General features: G+C 41.0%; 3 protein-coding genes across 6 annotated transcripts; 2 read left to right on the forward strand and 1 right to left on the reverse strand.

Annotated features, from left to right (window-relative positions):
* Positions 1–3,032: 3,032 nt before the first annotated feature.
* On the reverse strand, positions 3,033–12,989 carry trim46a (tripartite motif containing 46a). Of its 3 annotated transcripts, none has more exons than XM_032517527.1 (12): positions 12,641–12,989; positions 11,447–11,705; positions 10,358–10,508; positions 9,306–9,504; positions 9,074–9,220; positions 8,903–8,998; positions 7,646–7,899; positions 7,428–7,549; positions 6,995–7,324; positions 5,960–6,189; positions 5,761–5,828; positions 3,033–4,822 (listed from the first exon to the last, which is right to left on the reverse strand). In XM_032517527.1, the coding sequence occupies exons 1-12, from the start codon at positions 12,698–12,700 to the stop codon at positions 4,375–4,377; spliced, it is 2,364 nt and encodes a 787-aa protein (XP_032373418.1). In that variant the 5' UTR covers positions 12,701–12,989; the 3' UTR covers positions 3,033–4,374. The 3 variants fall into 3 exon arrangements, 2 of the variants coding, with proteins under 2 accessions (XP_032373418.1, XP_032373419.1); XR_004332278.1 differs by lacking the exon at positions 3,033–4,822 and adding an exon at positions 6,520–6,604; XM_032517528.1 differs by lacking the exons at positions 3,033–4,822; positions 5,761–5,828 and having other exon boundaries at positions 6,152–6,604.
* A 349-nt stretch (positions 12,990–13,338) lies between these two features.
* tmem107l (transmembrane protein 107 like) lies at positions 13,339–15,564 on the forward strand. 2 transcript variants are annotated; one of them, XM_032517531.1, is made up of 5 exons: positions 13,339–13,777; positions 13,893–13,960; positions 14,046–14,146; positions 14,645–14,741; positions 15,098–15,564. In XM_032517531.1, the coding sequence occupies exons 1-5, from the start codon at positions 13,691–13,693 to the stop codon at positions 15,165–15,167; spliced, it is 423 nt and encodes a 140-aa protein (XP_032373422.1). In that variant the 5' UTR covers positions 13,339–13,690; the 3' UTR covers positions 15,168–15,564. The 2 variants fall into 2 exon arrangements, with proteins under 2 accessions (XP_032373422.1, XP_032373423.1); XM_032517532.1 differs by lacking the exon at positions 14,645–14,741 and adding an exon at positions 14,819–14,915.
* Positions 15,565–15,893: 329 nt separating this feature from the next.
* On the forward strand, positions 15,894–18,089 carry krtcap2 (keratinocyte associated protein 2). Its single transcript, XM_032517533.1, has 5 exons — positions 15,894–16,073; positions 16,874–17,028; positions 17,238–17,301; positions 17,620–17,686; positions 17,793–18,089. The coding sequence occupies exons 1-5, from the start codon at positions 16,070–16,072 to the stop codon at positions 17,911–17,913; spliced, it is 411 nt and encodes a 136-aa protein (XP_032373424.1). The 5' UTR covers positions 15,894–16,069; the 3' UTR covers positions 17,914–18,089.
* Positions 18,090–18,976: the final 887 nt, after the last annotated feature.

The following is an 18,976-nucleotide window of genomic DNA, read 5'->3' on the forward strand; positions in this document are numbered from 1 at the left end:
CAACAGCATTGCATGTGTCAAGCACACGTTTTAATTTTACTGGCCTTTAATGTTAAATTAATACATTTGCATTAAACTATAACTTATTGTTGGTAATGTTCTACAAATCATTTATAATACTTAGTATACTAAATACCCCCACAAACCAGGCTTTAGTTGTGAAGAATACGTAAAAAAGCAAGCCAGACAGGTGGTGCAGTACAGTTAAGGACTTAATGGAGAGTTAATGTTTTTCTAGTCTAAAAATGACACACACACACACACATAAATACTCACAGAGCGTGAGGAACATTTTGGTCCTGTCTGATCATGCTTTTTCACTTTGGCATCCATCCAGAACACACACATGCAGTGGATTTGTGTGTACACGGAAGTGGTTTGAATGGCAACCATTTAAAGTGGATTTGGATTTGATTGCATGGGTGTGTGTGTAGATTGCAGTGTTTCTTGTTGATGTTCACAAACCTCTGCGAGCAGTGGGCATCAATTTTGTTTGACAGTTTTACAGACAGAAAAAGAATAGGCCATAGTTGGAACATGTAAAGTTAGTTTGTAGCTGAAATGTTGGCAGTGTGTGTGTGTGTGTGTGTGTGTGTAAATGTGCTGTATTTATATAGCGCTTTTCCAGTCTTAACAACTGCTCAAAGCGCTTTTACATCTACAGGAAACATTCACCATTCACACACATTCATACACTGTGGCCGGGGCTGCCGTACAAGGTGCCGCCTGCTCATCAGATAAACATTCATACACATTCACACTCCGATGCGCAGCACCGGGGGCAACTCGGGGTTCAGTGTCTTGCCCAAGGACACTTCGACAATGACTGCAGGGGCGGGGATCAAACCACCAACCTTTCGATTGGCAGGCAACGCTCTACCACTGAGCCACAGCCGCCCCGTGTGTGTGTGTGTGTGTGTGTGTGTGTGTGTGTGTGTGTGTGTGTGTGTGTGGTGTGTGTGTGTGGTGTGTGTGTGTGTGTGTGTGTGTGTGTGTGTGTGTGTGTGTGGTGTGTGTGTGTGTGTGTGTGTGTGTGTGTGTGTGGCGTGCGTGTGCGTGCGTGTGCACGGGTAGGACATATATATGTCCGCTGTGATATGCAGAGGTGCTGAGGAAAGACAGGAGACACAGCTGTTCAGGGGACTGGGAGTCTGTGCTTGCATTAGCAAACATTTCTGCAGCTTCTTGCACTGTATGCACATTTGAAAGTTTTCTACCTCTCATTGCGTGTGGAACTTATTCTGCATGGCACTCAGCATTTTTGCTTCTGTCAACTCTAACACATGAAACAAAGTTTGATTGGCTATTCAAATACAGTGGTTTCATCCCAGGTTACCCAGAATAAACGACAAGTTTCATAAAAAAAAGTCATGATACTGTACATGAAATATTTGAGTGACAGCATAAGTAAAATGTATTTTATTCCACTGTCATCTGTATTCTTTGAGATTCTAAGGTTTTCCTCATTATTGTTACATACTGTAGTTTAGTTGCTTATTTATCTTATCCTCTGACAACTGATACATACTCCTACATTAAATCATCTTACAAGAACATGCTTCACTACAAAAATATGTTGCGTGCAAACACACAGACAAACACGGGCTTAACTTTTGTGGGGAGGAGTTCTGTCGGGTAAACAAGTTTAAACTAAACTGAGCTGTAGCTTTAAAATAAAGCAACCACCAAGCCCCACGTATGTGGAATTATGACTAGAGATAACACCTTAGTAAAATGCTTTTTTTCAATGGCACATCTTGATTTAAAGTTTGTGTTAATAGTAATAGTGGGAACCAATGTGGGGTTAATTTAGTCTGTTCTGTAGGAGGTTTCTCTCTCTGAATTCTGTCACTGTTTGTATGTGTGTGGTGAATATGCATTAACTAGTAGTAGCTAATTATAATAATCTAATATAATATAAAGTGTAATTCAGATGTGACACTCCAGTACTTTGATGCATGCTATCAAGGAACTGAACTGAAAATGAGCTACCTGTAGCCTGTGTACACGATAATTAAAGTTGAGGGGGAGGCTATATTTAATGTAACACAATATATAGCACAAAGTTTGACTTAAGAGAAACCAAATAAAAGCTTAACTTATATCTGACCTGTCATCACAGATTTGTGACCAGACAAGTCAGTGTTGACACATGATGCACCTGTTGCTGACTAATCTTTTTTGCAGAAGACACAGGAAATCAACAAAGTACAAACAATGTCGCCCCCTAATGGTTAATTATTATAATTGCATGCTCCAGCACAACCATTTTGGTGTTGCGCAACATGTAAACTCCTTTACCTTTGTCCCTATTTGTCACAGTCTGGGTGATAATAGCCTTCTTAAAACAATTTTTTACTACTACCAGTCCAACTGGCTCACATACTGAACCCCCCCTTCTCTTGCCTTGTCTTCTGCTCACGTAATATAGCTATTGTGCTCTTAGCCTGCCTCCTTCTGTTGCTGTCCTTCTGTATATGGTATTGTAAGGTGTGTCTGGGCTCTGTACAAAATAGGTTAATTATTTTAAACCCTGAGGCACAAACAATCCACTTTACCTGTTCATGCAGCTCTGGCACACTCAAGTGATTAAGGGCACGCTTGCCCTTACATGCAGACGTGCCCCACGCACTCAGAGAGAGTGTTTCCATGACATTTAAACAAGGAGAGTCTGTTTTCATTAATCCTCTCTAGAACATTGCTGTTTACAATCAATCAAAATGTGAGAACTTTGTTGCTGACCGTTGCATTTGATCAAAACATATTTATCATTTTGGCTGTGCGGTGGTAAAATGACAGGCGACGATGACAATAAAAGCCAAGACAGTCCTTTGTGAATTAAGTTAAAAGCCTGTCAGACATATAAAACAGGAAGACATGCACTAATGAAAAGGTTTCTGACTTAATTGTATCAGGTGAAGTAAGTTATAAGTGATATTATTCAGAAGGGGGGATAACTATTGTTTTCAACAGCAGGGGAAAGACATCACAGCCGTTACTGGTTATTGTTTGACAGAGTGACTCCATGTTAAAGTTATCAGTCATTTATTTTCTCATGACATGATAGAAACATTCTGCCAGCCAAGGTGAAATCTACACAAAGAGATTCTGATGCTACAGTCTAAAGTCATTCAAGTGCTGTGCTGTAACACAAGTAGAGTCTAGACACGTCATTAAAGACAGGACACACACACACAGAGCATTAAAGTCACAGCCAGAGTTCACATACACATACATACACACCAGAAAATCATGTCATATATCAAAATACAGTCGTAGACAGATTTGAAAGTATTACAATATCTCTTGCACTGAAATGATACAAGACTGGGCTCTTACATTCCCCAAACATAACATTGAATCAGCTTAGTCAATAAGTAAATGAGCTACTGTCAGCTGCAGTAGCAAAAACAAAATCTATTAAAAAAAAGTCAACAAGAGCTCATAAAATAGACCTCTTCTCATTAGCTTACTTCATCCATCCACTTACTTTAACATTACATCTCATCATTAATTTCACTCAAACACCACACTTTAAAACTGGACAAGTAGGCCATCTGCATTTCTGCATTTCCATGTATTCACATTATGAAGTCAGCATTATTCTGCAGAACCTTTTTTTTACTTTTCTGAAAACATTGAGGCAACTGTGAGCGTGTTTACCCAGCCGAAATGCCACACAAGTCCTTTTTGAAATGCAAAACAGCGACTATATAAAATACCACCGTGGACTGTTTACACACCTAGACACGTCATCCTGACATGAGCCTGCAGAACTTAAGAATTCAACAACCGGAGAACATTCACATTCTCTGAGTCTGAATTATATACACATCGTTAACACTTGTTGAGGCTACATAAAAAAATGAAGATACAGTATAAAATTAGACATACAGTACGTACTGAGGTGCTTTACGCAGTGACAGTCAGTTATCTGCATATATGTAATTCATGAATCCTAGTCACACTTGCATGCAACTTTTGTGTAAAAGGAGGGCAGATTTGTACTTACATTGCAAACAGATTTTATCTGTTATAAGGTGTTTTACTCAGAATTCTGCATAGTCTTAAATTACTTCAGCCATCTTTATACGAGTATTGTAAAATTAAAAAGATAAAAAGCAACAACAACAAAAATAGCCAAAAGAGAGATTTAATATTCAGGCCAAGTATAAATGCAAAATCAGATATTTATATTCCGTTCTCAACAATCATATTGAGGGGAAAAGTGTAACCCAGCAGTGACAGTTCAGTCAAGTATCAAAGTTTCATTATCAACTCACATTAAATATAAACCACATTTAACTCTACAGATAGGAGAAAAACTCTGATTGCTGAGTGAACTGTGCCCTTAAACTCCTGTCTCATCACACTTTATTTGCTGAGATTTGTTGCACGTGTTTGGATAGTTACCCTCCGTGGCGGCGGCTCCTCGATGTTTCGATTGGCTACAAGGTCCTGCAGCTGCAGGGCCCCTCCACCGATAAAGCAGAAGGCTGGACACACTGGAGCTGAACAGTCCATGTGTCCCTCCCACAGGATCCGCAACGAGTGGGCATCGTAAAAAGTGACACGTCCTTTGTCACAGTCCAGACAGACTCCCAGTCGGGGTGGCAGAGGTGCTGTATGAGGGTGAGGCAGGTTGCTATGGCTGCTACCGTGGGAGTGCACTCCCCCGTTGCTATGGCTGTCCCCCTGGCTCTGAGTGTGACCATGTCCTTGAGGAAGCAGGATCTTGCCCATGCCCATTGTGAGGAAGCAGAAGGGAGGAGAGTCCTGGCCGTCCTCTGCCCCACTGTCATGGCCACTGTCTGGGTCGCAGCTGGGGGGAGGCAGAGGGAAGGAGAAGATTAGGCTGCACAAAAGAAAAACTAAGCAAAGGAGAAAAATGTAAATAATGAAATAAAAAGCTTGAATACAGTAGGAGATTTTTGCAACTGGAAAGAAACCACTCAAAGCTATATGGAAAACAGCAGTCTGTCCTCTAGCAACATGCAAAATGTGACCTTACTCCTAGTCTATTGCTACAACGTATCCAGGATGGCTCTTGTTCTGCCGGAAATTCCATCGGATGTCTGTTTTCGGATGACCTGTCACCTTCCACTTTCTTTGTGTTGGCATTTTAAACTCCGGTGGATTTATAAGGACTATGGTTACCTGCTCCTCAGATCTCTGCATGGTAAATCCAGACAGCTAGCTAGACTATCTATGTAATCTGAGTTTTCTGTTGCACGACTAAAACAACCTTTAAACGTACACGTTCCACCAAAACAAGTTCCTTCTTGAGGTTATTTAGCAGCGGCTCCGCTTGGCGCTTAGCACTGCCCAAGACAATTCTGATTGGTTTAAAGAAATGTCAATAAACCAGAGCACATTTTCCTCCCTACCTGGAATGCTGTGTTGACTCCCACACCCTCCTTCACAGAGCTGTGGAGGAAGGTCTGGCACACCTAACCACAGCTCTGTTGGAACCCTCTGCCGGAGTTCTTAAGGTACTACACACTATAAGATTGTATATTTATGCTAATTTAGTGTGCGAAGACTATGAGTGTGCATGATTATGACATTACAGATCATGTAGTCATGAGACACTCAAAACAATCAAATATTTTCTGAGCTCTTTCAATCAGTGGCAAGAGGTCAATCCCATACATATCAGTATTTGTGGTTCAGTGCATCATACTTCTTGTAATAAGAAACAAAAATTGGTCTTATGTTATCATTTATTAGTCTATATTTAAGAGAGTGCCATTTAGTTACCGAGGGCTGGCCATATCCTGAGGGAGATGAAACCACTCTTGTAGCTTAGCCTCCTGCCCTACTCCCACCTGCGAGACAGAGAATCAGAAAGACAGAATTCTTTGGTCACATCCATTGTGAGTGAAGTAAAGTAAAGCTGATTCCATATATACAATGCATTATAATGCTAAAACAACTGACCAACAAGCATCCCTCTCACCTTTACCAGATAGGAGCCAGGCTCCACAGAGCATGCCCAGTAGTGTCTGCCTTGAGTGACCGACAAGTCGGCCACCAGCAGATCAGAAGTTAAGTGGCAGGAAGTGAGTGTGCGATTGGCGGCCTGCAGGAGGGAGAGGCCTGGCACACTGCGCGCATAGGTTTGGCCTCTACCCAATGCCAGCCTGTCAGCGTGCAACCCCCAGCGTGAGTCCAAGGAGAAACTCAGCACTGAGAGGATGGGAAAAGGAGGCATACCAGGAAGGAAAGGAGGGGTGAAGAGGGAGAGAGATGGCAAGGAAGGTAACAGAAAGGAGCCAGGAGGGAGGTGGGGTTAGTGGCATAATGGAATAAAAGAGCTAAAGAAGCTTGGGACAAGATAACACAACAAGAGCCAGATCAAGAGGAGGAGGAAGTGGTAAAGGTAACAATCACTCTATCTACATATTGTTATTGATCCGGTTTTGTGAAGGACAGACTATGTAGAATATCAGCAAAAGGGAACAATGGACAATATACTGTAATGGATCAATACATTTTTTTTTTAAATGCAGTACAGACCTGTAGCAAGAAAGACACAAGTGGAAAGAGTCTGACTGGGATGAAACTGGAATGCGGAATGAAAAAAGAAGGTTTGGTGCAGAAGCTAAATTAAAAAATAAAGTGGGAATAGAGGAAATGAAGGGATGAGAGAAATAAAAAATCAATATTAGTCAATCAATTGAAGAAATGACACCAATACCGGAAAACATCCAACTTGAACACTGTATGTGCCCACAGTTTTTTCTTTGTTATCAATGCTACCAACTTGTTTTCTGAATTTTGATTAAAAAAAATACAATCTCAAGGCATATTACTTATTCTCAAAGCTATTTACAGTACATTTCTTTGTTATGAATTCAGCAAAGCTGCATTGAAAACAAGGAATTGCCTTATTTGTTTATAGACAAATGGAAAGATGTTTGTTTCTTTGTAGTGAATAAAATGTCAAAATAAAGAAATTGATCCTGTAAAAAAATAGATGTCCATATCTCACCAGGTGCTGGTGGAGTGTGGAGGTACACGTCTTCACTGTACTCTCCAAACCCGGCCTTGTTGCAGCCTCTCACCCTGAGCACATACACACTGTCTATCTGCAGTCGATCAATCACAGCATTGGTCCCTCTCACTTCATCCAGACGCAGCCACGCTGTTGCAGCATTAGGGGATCTGGTGCCGCCCCATGTGGCTGCAGCCCCTCCTGCTCGTCGCTGGTATTCGACAGAGAAGTGCCAAGCTGGGGCAGAGTCTTGAGGGAGGCGCCAACACAAAAACAGCTCGTCATAAGCAAGTGTCTTCTGAGTGTCAATGACTGGAGCCAGTGGGGCTGTGGAGGAGACAAAGCAACAGATGCAGGTTACATTAATTTATTGTAATAAAGCATAATTTCGCTTTTACATGGTTTGTATCATAGTAACATAGGAGCCTACCACGTATGAACTCCAAGCTGTGGATAAGCTTGACCTCTTTGGATGTGTCTAGGTGAAAGTGTCTGAAAGAGGGATCGGCAGAGAGAGAGAAACACTGGAGGTTTTCTATCGCCTTCACCAGCCTGAAGAGAGAGAGAGACAGAAAAAAAATACATGTCAAAAAAGCAAAATTTTATTATCTTACAAATTTAAGATTCAGCTGAATAAGTGTGTATTACCTGCTGTGGGTGACTCTGGCAGCCTGTACGAAGCAGGGTGGATTGGTCTCCTTGAGCAGCTCCTGTGTGTAGGCCATCAAGCCTGCATGCTCCAGCAGGCCTTGTCTCTCTGAGACCTGAGCTGACAGGGCATCCTCCCTCCTGCTGCGGGATCCCTCCAGAGCCAGAGCCAAAGCCCCCTGACGCTCCGCTACAGCTGCTCCCAGCTCTCGTATACAGTGGGTCAGCTGATGCAGAGCCACTGCGCTGTTCGCCTGGAGAGAGACAGAGTGGAGAGAAAGGGTTGCTGCTGAGTTAACAAACAATGACAGATTAGGAATGACAAACACAGCGACATGTCTTAGCTATTGCCAACACGGAAGTGTGTCATTGCACTAGAGCCCCAGGCCTCTAAAGGGCCCACCAATACAACATGTCCCTTTTGTTGCAGCTGTAGTTAAAGTGAAGTTAGGCTGGGGAACGATTCCTACTGTTCTGAAACACAATACCAAACACGAAACCACTGGATGTTGTTGGTCAGTGTAAAAAAAACAGCATACTGCTTTCAGTCTGTCATACTAAAGAAAATGAATGATTGATAGTTAGCCTTTATTATTATACTCACGATCCATAAAAACAACAACAACAACAACAACAACAACAAAAAAGATACAGATACACAAGACAGATACCAACTAAACAAGACAGCTATACCAATAATCCCATAAGGGAGACTGGTATCGCAAAGCACTGAACCTCGGGTCAATCGGATGTGAAATGACAGAGTTACAAGAAGAATTCAGGCGACCAATACATTTATACATCAGATTTCTCAGTAAAGCTGAGAATGTAATAACTCCTGCTTGACAGAACAATTCACTTGCACTACACCACCTAGGTTTTCTGAGTAGAATGAGCAAACAATCATTGGAAGCAACCCGCAGCTTATTGAAGCTTGCCTTTTTGAACTTGACCCACAAGGGGGCAGTGTAAAAAGCAGTACAATATGCTTTAAAGAGGTTTATCTTGACAGTATCAGAACACCAGGAGAACTTCCTGGCAAGCATGTTAGCCTGTATATATATAAAACATGCAACGCTGCCTATACATGTGGTTGTGCAGACCAAAGCAGAGTGTTGATAGAGGAATCCCTGCGATTAGCCACGTGGGATAGTCATTTCCATTGAACCCAACAAAATATTGTAGTAACAAATACTGTACAAAGTTACAGTATAAGGTGACAGCCTACTTTGACAAAGCAGAGAAAGGATAGTTCACCTCCATCTGTTTGTTGGCAGCTTCCAGTTGAGTGATTTGAATCTGTATTGTCTCCTGGTTGGCCAGAATAAAGTTGACTTCTTTGTTAACCTTCTCCTGTGAGACCAAAACAAATGTTGACATTTCAAGGCTGCTAACATCTGGATCTTAACACAGTGGAAACAGACTCACCTTAAGGGCCTGGTAGGCCTGTGCTATGGGCAACACTTTGTGTCCATGGTGGACACGACGGAGCTTACAAAGTGGGCACAGTAACCTCTGGCAGTTACGACAGTACCACTGCATTCTCTCCTGCTCATGCTCTGTGCATGTTAGGACCTGAAGCACAAAAGAGGATTACGGCACAATGACAACAGAAGAAAAGCTACTGTACACGAGGCACAAAACCCCAAAACAGACTAACCTTTGGCCGAAAGTTGTTGGTAGGTAGAATGTGCTCGTGTTGTGCTCGAGGGGTTCCCCAGGGGTGGTAGAGTTTGAAACACTCGTTGCAGAAGTTGGACTTGCAGTCAGCGCAGCCCTTGGTGGCATCCAGAGACTGGGGAGGCTTACAGAAACCACACATGATGGCTACACTGCCCAGACTTACTGTGTGCCTGTACCTAAAGGGCACACAGCGATACAAGGAGATAAGGGCAGGGCTAAAGCAATTCTGGAGCAGAAAAAATAGTTTAGCAAGAAGGAATGAGTCCTTAACGTCAACAGAAGGAAGATTAAGCACATGTGAGTTTGCCCTGCTTTCTTTTAAGTACTTAGGACTATTTTATAGCCTGGCCTGGATACATCATCAGCAGCTGCCTTGTTAATGCATCCTGCGCAGTAAAACATGCACCGTCACATTTTCCTGACCAACACAACCAGTGTCTGGAGGGGGGAGGAGTAGCTGCACTCATCAAACTGCTGCGTGTGAAACTGGGAAACTGCAAATCCCCATAACTCTCTCTCCCCATCTCTGAACCCTTTTTACCAAAGCTGCTCCTCTCACTTTGATCTTCACTATTTGAACTGATAAGAGAAGAGGATAATTAACATTGAAGGAGGATGAGGAGTACTTCCACAACATAACTTCGGGTAAATTAAACCATTTTGCCACAGTTGTCCAGTACACTGCAGTTTTTGAGCTGTCTCTGCAATCTGCTCTTAGGGTTAGCCTTAAATCAGGAATAAAGGAAAGATTCATTGAAACTCCTTCCAGCGAATGATTTCCTGTCTCATTTATAAAGCAGTATTGACTAAGCCCTTCATTCGCTGCCTTTCTTCATTTCCTTCACTGGTAAAAAAAATTTTTTTTTTCTTTTAAACCCATGATTGCTTTCTTTACGATTTCTGTTAATTAGTTAACATAACACACCACAAGTCATGTTTGTGCCTGCAGCATCAGCTCTGACTACACCTGACTGTACTTGTGGCTGCTACAGTAGAAGCTGTATCCATAGTGTTTGCACATAGGTATACCTCTCCACAATACGTTCCAGTGTGAGGTTGCGGAGGCAGTCTGTCAGACCTTTCTCTCCAAGCTCCACGTCCTGCTGACAGGAGGAACACGGGAACAACATGGGGGGAGGGGCCGCGTCCTTCCGCCTCCGCCCTGGGTATGTCCCACACACTGGGAGTAGGATGCAAGTGTGGAGGAGGGAAGATGAAGGAGAAAGAGACATGGATAGAGATGTAGAGAAAAAAAGAGCTTTTAGTAGTCCCTCACACATATACAGTATGTAGTCCATATATACAGTATATATATATATATATATATATATATATATTATATAATATATATATATACAGTATATATATATATATATATATATATATATACACAGTATATATATATATATATATATATATATATATATATATATATATATATATATATAAAAACAGCACAGTGATAATTAAAGGTAAGTTCACTATGAACTTGGACCATGAGTCTAAATAGTAAAGGTTATCTAAAGGAAAACACTATTAGCTAATACACACACAAACCCACACACCCACACACCCACCCACACACACACACACACACACACACACACTAATTATTACATTATAATATTATATATTCTTACCGGCAATGATTAATGCACTGAAAATATTTAAATGTTCCCCCTTTCCACCCAAACTAAATTCACCAGTTCTGTACACACATACACACCTGCTCAACAGATGCTTACTGCCTTTTCTGACTCCTTGACTCTCTCTGCCTCTGTGGCCTTTGCTCTACATGCACTTAAATAAGTCATGAGATGAATGCATAAAGCCCTGGATGCACAGCAGGACACTGTTGTGTCAGCTACATCCCCTATGAAACTCAGATACTGACAGGTCATTGGCGTCATTTCACGCCGTCATCTTTGCATTTTCAAACCATGATGTCACTCTAAGTTAATGCTGAGATCATTCAATTTCATTTTCAAAGTGTATTGCTATGCCAAATAAAATACTCATCAGCTGTACCAACACACTGACACACAGACACACAGACACACACACACACACACACACACACACACACACACACATATAATCTCCACATCCATTCTCCACCTGTTCTGAGGACCCGTTCCAGCCGGTCAGGGGTCCTGGGTGTAGGTTTTCGTGCCTGTCGTGGGGAGCGAGTGTTGGGTGTGGAGGCCGGTGAGTTGGGCTCTGGAGGGAGGTCTGGAGGAGGATAACCTCTTTGTACCAACACCTCAGCAGCACAAAGCAGACACACACTGTGCTGGCATGGCAGAAGGATGGGCTGCTTCACCATCTCATCACACACCGGGCAACGCAGCTCCTGCTCCATACTCTTCATGTTGGACTGGAGAGGAGAGGTTCAACAAGAGAACTGAGTATGGAGTAAGATATAATAAAGGCTGAGTCACTAAAGTAAATAAAGAATCCACTGCTCTTTACATCCTGCACCTCCTGTGACCTGGAAAAAAATGTATATGAGATGTGTAGGATTCAAGACTCTTGACTCCTACACATCTCATATACATCTCATATACAAGAGTGAGCTGCAGCAGACACTGGTTATGCAGGCGTATATTGGATATACAGAGCACAGGTAGGGCAAACGAGGAGGAAAAAATACCTTTCCCTAACTTCAGATGTTGTCCCTTAATGTGAATGGAGTCTGATAGCTTCATCTTACCTTTGAACACTTCAGATGTAGAATTAGCTAAGCTCTAGATACCATGGTTTGGTAACCAAGAATGACACTTAGCCTATCCAAGGGAAAATGTTTAAATCAATAAAATAAATATAACTTTGGGATTTAAAGTGTTACTGGTTGTGGAGGCTTTATTCCGGTGTTACAGCTACTATAGCTAATCGCAGCATCCCGTTTCTATGACAACGCGCATCAGCTCTGCCTTCTCGGATGCGGCCTGTAAGCATTTAAAGCTAGCCAACATATTTTGTTGATTATAATTACCAAACATCCACTGCTTTATCTGCTACAACGTTTGTGTATATGTTATTTGTGGCCTTGCTTTTATGTTTCCACCCAGAGAGCTAGTTAGAGCGTTACGAACCCCAAAAAGCAAACCTACCGTTGATGCCAAAATAATGCTCTAACATAAGAAATTCCTCGCATTTCATCAGCAAAGACGGGTCGGGAGGAAATATTGTTATGTTAAATTGTGTTAGTATACATGAAGGTAGAGGACAAAAGATGATAATGATGTCTTTTTTAAAATACGCACACGTGGTTGAAATAAATAGCGTAATAAAAATGAGCGTCATACTTACACTGATGCGAACCAACGCGTCCATGAGAGAGGTAAAGGTTTGTAACTCCGCTTCTGCCATGCCTCCACGATGCCAGCGTCCATGCGAGGTTATTCTTGGATCAGTCGTACCGAGGGAAAGGCGACCCTGGGCCTTGACTCGTGAACAGTTTTGCTGTAGGTGATTTTCTGTGCTCGGTGTGTGCTGTTGCGCACACTCTGATTATGTGCTGGCTGTCTCAAAAGCAGAGAGTCGACTCGGTGTAGAAACAGGATGGGAGGGGGTATTTGGAAAGGTCTGGTATTCCCGCATTGCCTAAGAATGATTAACGTTTTAAATGAGGTCTTGGAAGTGTTTTATTACAGCAATAGCCTATCGGCATTTTATTCAAATGCATATTTCACCATAATATTCCTATAATAACGTTTTCGTTTTTTAAAACACTAAAATATTTTTCAAACGCATCGCTCCAGTTTCGTTCTGACAGCCTAGATAAACCGCAGCTCAGTTTGTCAAAAATAAACCTCCTGGTTGTTAATTTCGGAGATTAGTGCCTCCTAACGTGTCCACATACCAAATTGCTTATAGCCCAGTTTTCGTCGTACCGTTAGACGGCAGTGTTTTGTAAGAAAACACGAGCAGTCTTCTCTCAATTGTTGTCTGCACCCGGAACCTTTGGATATTGTTCGTTGGTTAAACCGGACTGTAATTAAGAATGCACTGACTTCAATTGATGGTGTCGGTTGTTGTAGCAACCGTCTTAAGGCGCAAGTCGAGCATGGACATTTTATCTGTAGCTAGGTTAGTTGGTGGTGTTGGTAGTAATATATGCTGATTTTAAATATTAGTTGTAGCGAAATGGTCGCATTTTATGTGTTTAACGTCGCGCAGTGTTTTTGTTCACCTTGGATATCAGTTTTGTTAGCCTAACGATCAGACTGCAGCTAGCTAAGTGCTTACAATAGGTGAGCAAAATACGCTTGCCTAAATTGCAGTAACGCTAGATTTGTTTGCGCATTCTATGTTAGTATACTCGTTGTCTGATTAAGTAATTAGTTAGCGGTACTCACCATGTCGGCTGTCAGCAGCCTCGTGCCTGCACGCTTCTTGACTATCACAGCTCACCTTGTCATCGTCATCACAATCTTTTGGTCGAGGGTAAGAAACTACTCTATTGTAACACATTAAGATGAATCGTTTGGTGCGTTTTAAGATTTTTTTTGTAACCACTTGTGTAGTTCATAATACGCTGTTTCAAATGTTTGTTCTGCAGGACAACAACGTAAAGGCTTGCTTGCCTTTGGATTTCACGCAAGAGCAGTATGACGATGAAGACCGGAAGTAAGAACCATTTGACAAACGTACACTTACACAAAGTAATAAAGAACTTGGCCTACACACACTCTAATATGTCTCTCTGTCTCAGGTTGGTGGTGGCATTGGCAGTCACCCTGGGTCTGTTTGCTATAGAATTGGCCGGGTTCTTCTCAGGAGTGTCCATGTTCAACTGCAGCCAAGGTCTCCTGTGTATCCTTTACGCTGATACTGTATCAGTCATTAATGATGACTGATATATGAAGATGATATAATTGATAAATGTTCATTTCAACCTGGGACCTTAGATGCTTGTTATATCCTTCATTTTCTAAACTTACCAGACTGTAGTAACTGTTCTATTGTTTGCTTTTACCCACGTAGTCATTATATCCACATTACTGACGATTAAATATTTTATGAAAGCACCCATAGTCAACACTGCGATATTGTTGCAGTATCGATATTGAGGTATTTGATCAAAAATATCGTGATATTTGATTTCCTCCATATTGCCCAGCCCTACCTCCTGGACAAAGAATGGGTGATGGGAATTACTTTTTAGAATAGAGCCAGAAAATTGGTGCAAATTAAATATCTCTATACATATAAAGTATGAAAAGAGGTAAATGACTTTTAAAGTCGTTCTAGTAATCCGTTACAATTCCATGACTCCAAACTTCTGTGTATTTGCCTCTTTGCCTACTAAAGCAACAGGAGTCCATGCCAGTGCCTCAGTTGCGCTGCTTTTCTTTCTATTTGAGCAGTGGGAGTGTGACATCTACTGGTGGATCCTTGCCATTTGCAGGTTAGTTTATATATACTTAATATTGTTTAAATCTTTCCAAAAGCGTTTTTTTTTTCCCTGACGGATATTACACCCAGCACTGGCTGTCCACTGCAGCGCATCTGTGTCCTTGTCTTTCTTTGTGTTTGAGAAGTGGGAATGCTGGACATATTGGGTTATTTTTGCCGCCTGCAGGTAGGTGTGTTTGTCTGAGTATGTTAATGTGTATGCATGTATTAGCTTTCAGAGACCAAAGTGAGAGTCTCTATAAATAATTAAGTATCACTAAGTTTAAAGTATGAATCCATGTGTGTCACTATCCTCCATGGTTCTCCCTACATTTCTATCTCTGTCTGTCTGTCTGTCTCCGTCTCCAGTGTGCTACCTGCTTTTGTGGAGATTCTTCTGTTTGTAGCTGTTTTTGGACTAAAGAAGAAGCCATTGTGAAAGACAGTCCTGATCTGAAATGCTGCAAATGAATGTGGATGTGGACCTCTTTCTAACTGTATCAACAAATACTGTAGCTACAGAAGGTCTGTGATTCACTAATAATGTGCAGACGAATGAAGTAAAAACATTGTTTAACTGTGCACACACAGCACCAACAAACATTGAAAGGATATACAAGCTGGTCTCTTTTCTGTATTGTTTTTTTTATATATATATATTTATACATTTTGAATTAAATAGATTCAGAATAAGCAGTAACTTTGTTGAAATAAGTGCTAATGTGGCAGTAAACTCGATGTGTTGTTCTGTTCTCAGTCTATTTGACATTTTCATGGAAAGTCTTAGAATGCTATTGTAATCCAAAATACATTTGTACAAATTCTTTCTGAAACTGTTGACGGTTGTCTTCTTTTTGCTCTGACCTCCTTTGGCACTCAAAGTCTTGTTTTTTTGCCTCCTAGGCACTTCTCTTTTTCAGTGCGTAACGTGTACAAATAATGTCTCCCCCATCCAGATTAGAAGACCCACCACAACCTTAATCCAATGTAAAACAAAATAATAATAACATTAAAAATAGAAAATTAAAAATAGAAAATAGAAAATTAAAATGAATGTATGTATAACTGAAACATAAGACACATTCATCATGACATATGACCCTGCGGTTTATTAGACAACAAATGTCAATCTAACCAGCACAACCATGGCTGTATTAGATATTTACTAACATAGACAGTCACAGCATAGGCAACATCTTTTCCTCCATTCAGGACTCCGCCCACTGGTCCTACCTGTAATTTGGACCGGGTTTTTAGTTTCTAGAGCCTGGACACAATAAGTTGCCAAGCTAAACCTAATTTCTCTGTTTCATTACAAGAACTCTAATTTAATATCTAATCATGGGTATGTATTGCACGATTAATTTGTCATTCTCGTAAACTCACCAAGTGCGTTTGTATTTGCATAGCGTTAGACGTTGTAATAAAGTAGCGCCTAGGTCCATGGACAAGCTAGCTAGCTAGCTAGCGCTAACGTTTAGCAGTAGGTAAATGACTGATGCTAGTCCAGCAGCAATGTTTTACTGTAACGTTAGGCACTATTCTAAAACAGCAAGGACAATCATTTTATTACACTGTTTATATTTAGTGTTACATTAGTCAGATAAATGTGCTGCTAATGCCGGTTGTTTAGCTTAAACCTAACAGCAAGTGGACGGAAACGTTGATGAACGAACACTGACGTGGCATTAGGTTTGTCACTGTCACTCCCCGTTCTAACAATCACAGATAGCTAAAACGTTTTTGAAATGACTACTAGCTTAGCTACAAGCTAGCAATCAAACACAACAAATATTGCGACTTTAATGATGATGCTATCAGCAGAGTCTTTACAGTAGCTGCTCTCTTGAAATAGCTTATCAGATGTATTATTGTCAGCTGAAACGATCTATGTTAAATGTTAATGTAGGCGTACTTCCTGAGCCCTGGATATGTCCTATACGGGGGTTGATATTACATGTTTTTATTTCTGAGGTCAAGCAGAGGAAAACAGTTTAGTTACAGCTGAGGTGACTTGTTCCCAAACCTATTGCACCATACTATTACATAAATGTAAATTTTATTTTTTAATGAGCTGCATGGTGTTTGTGAAGGACCTTAATCTGTGTTTGAATTCTATAATGAAATGCTTTCTTTGCCTTGCAGCGGTGAACACGGGCACCTCTCTAGTGCTGTCCAGTCTGCTGTCTGTGCTGGTGTTTGCTGGGATGCAGATGTTCAGTAAGCAGCTGGGATCCACTGAATGGCTTACCATCCTGGGAGGTTTCCTGGGCTCAGTCCTCTTCATCTGCTCCCTCACTGTATCCTAATGAACTGCTTCAATCCTTGTTGCTAATCATTATACTTCAAGATTCTTTGGCATTTCATGTTTTGTTAAAAGTAGCTTTTTGTTAATGACCATCCCACACAGTTGTCTTTTGTGTACACGTTCTTCAACAAAATAGTTTCCTGTGTGCATGTAAATGTAAAGATGCCACCGTGGAGTGTTCCACCTTAACTTTGTTCACAGGCATTTAATAATCTAGAAAATGTGATTTTCGGGAAGGGATTTCAAGCCAAGATATTCCCAGAGAGTAAGTAGTGACAGCACTGAAATCAAACTCATGCTGTCGGTTCACAGTGTGTCTTTTATGCTTACGTGATGTTTAGCCTGATATTTCTCTTATGATTTGCAGAATTGAGTCTCAGCTAACAGTGAAACATGAATCTTGATTATTTAAGCATATCCAAAGAGCACCATGCCAGCCGCTTCTAACAGGAGTTAATTTTTTAAATACACAGTTGGTCAATTATCAAATCAGTGGTTTAACATACCATCTCAGAAACAGGATGCATAATTTATCATTCAGACTCTGTCCCTCACTTGTATTATTAAATCTCTCTACTTCCAGTTCTGCTGTGCCTGTGTCTGGCCCTGTTTGCCTCTGGTCTGGTACACCGTGTCTGTGTCACCACATGGTATGTGACAGTACCTTTGCAAAACAAAATTACCTAACTTCATACTCATATTCAAAGTAGTCCCTAAATGCAATTTTTTTTCTATTGCTTTTTCTTTCTATTCCAGCCTGATATTCTCCCTTTTCGCCCTGTACTACATCAACAAAGTGTCTGCCGCTCTCTACCAAGCAGCTGTCCCTGCAGTAACACCAGCCAAGGCTGCCAGCAAAGGCAAAAGGAAGAACTGATGACTCTGTTGGATCCCACTTGTATCTAGTAAATCATATATTATTACCCAGGTGCTGGTGGCCAGTGCAACACAGTAGTTGCATATTTTGTCATTTGTGTCTTGTATTCATCAGCACATGAAGTTTTTTTTTTTGTTTAATTCATTTTGTAATTAAACTCTGTAAAAGACTTTGAATGTGTTTTTCTTCTTTCAAACCAGTTTTTTAGTGTGCAGTCTTGTCATTAAAGTAGATGTGGTGCTATCCTCAAACTGTGAGCTGAAATACCATTTAGGAAAAGGCATAGCTTGTTTGTCTTTTGTCTTTTACATACTGTGGTCAAAATGCCCCTGACGAAGTAACTAAATCATTGCTGCTTCATGGTCCTTAGAAGTAGACGGGTTGTGGACAGACCCAGGTGTGTGAATGTGTGCGGGGACTTGATGACGGGACAATGTTAACAAATCCAATGATGTGAAGTTGCTAGTAGTAGACATAACTGTTCACTGCTTCAAAGAGGGGTGAGTAATGACTGGTTATACTCGTTTTGTCAAGGTGCGTCTTGGGGGGGGGGGGGGTGAGTAGTACTAGTTCGCCATGGTTTTTCATGCCAAGAAAGGTATTTTTTTATACATTTTTATATTTGCTCTATTTTCTTTTCATAGTGCAAAATGTAAGGGAAGAATGGACTTGGACTGACAGGATAGATGTGGTTAGAAAAAATAAAATCACTGAGATGCCCTTGGGCAAGACTTAAACTCCCAACTGTTCCAGTGGCCATGCTGTGGTTGTACCAGGTGTGACTGTCAGTGGGACTTGGAATTCCTAACAAAGAAATTTCCTCAGATAAATTTAAAAAAGAAAAAGTCAAAAGCAATCAATTTTATGTAAGTTTGCTGTTTGAAACCAGATAGGGCCTGAAAAAACAATTTCATACATAATTTTATATTATTATTTAGAATATTTCAGACTCAAAGCTATGGGTTTTGTAAAATATATCCAGGAAAAACGAGTAATATAAGACTGGATCAGAAGAAGCCACCAGAGCGTAAAAAAACATTATGTTGCCAAAGATGTTGACCCT

The sequence above is a fragment of the Etheostoma spectabile genome, chromosome 6 (genome assembly GCF_008692095.1).
Source record: "Etheostoma spectabile isolate EspeVRDwgs_2016 chromosome 6, UIUC_Espe_1.0, whole genome shotgun sequence".
Classification (NCBI taxonomy): Eukaryota; Metazoa; Chordata; class Actinopteri; order Perciformes; family Percidae; genus Etheostoma; species Etheostoma spectabile.

What these genes read in the sequence shown, in the direction of transcription:
- trim46a (XM_032517527.1), bottom strand. Translation starts at nt 12,700, where the DNA reads ATGGCAGAAGCGGAGTTACAAACCTTTACCTCTCTCATGGACGCGTTG. An exon ending in GGAACGGGTCCTCAGAACAG is followed by an intron (nt 10,509 to 11,446) that starts GTGGAGAATGGA and finishes TCCTACTCCCAG; the next exon opens with TGTGTGGGACATACCCAGGG. An exon ending in CTGGCTCCTATCTGGTAAAG is followed by an intron (nt 5,829 to 5,959) that starts GTGAGAGGGATG and finishes TCTGTCTCGCAG; the next exon opens with GTGGGAGTAGGGCAGGAGGC.
- tmem107l (XM_032517531.1), top strand. Translation starts at nt 13,691, where the DNA reads ATGTCGGCTGTCAGCAGCCTCGTGCCTGCACGCTTCTTGACTATCACA. An exon ending in TCACAATCTTTTGGTCGAGG is followed by an intron (nt 13,778 to 13,892) that starts GTAAGAAACTAC and finishes TTTGTTCTGCAG; the next exon opens with GACAACAACGTAAAGGCTTG. An exon ending in TGGATCCTTGCCATTTGCAG is followed by an intron (nt 14,742 to 15,097) that starts GTTAGTTTATAT and finishes CTCCGTCTCCAG; the next exon opens with TGTGCTACCTGCTTTTGTGG.
- krtcap2 (XM_032517533.1), top strand. An exon ending in TCTTCATCTGCTCCCTCACT is followed by an intron (nt 17,029 to 17,237) that starts GTATCCTAATGA and finishes CTTTGTTCACAG; the next exon opens with GCATTTAATAATCTAGAAAA. An exon ending in CGTGTCTGTGTCACCACATG is followed by an intron (nt 17,687 to 17,792) that starts GTATGTGACAGT and finishes TTTCTATTCCAG; the next exon opens with CCTGATATTCTCCCTTTTCG.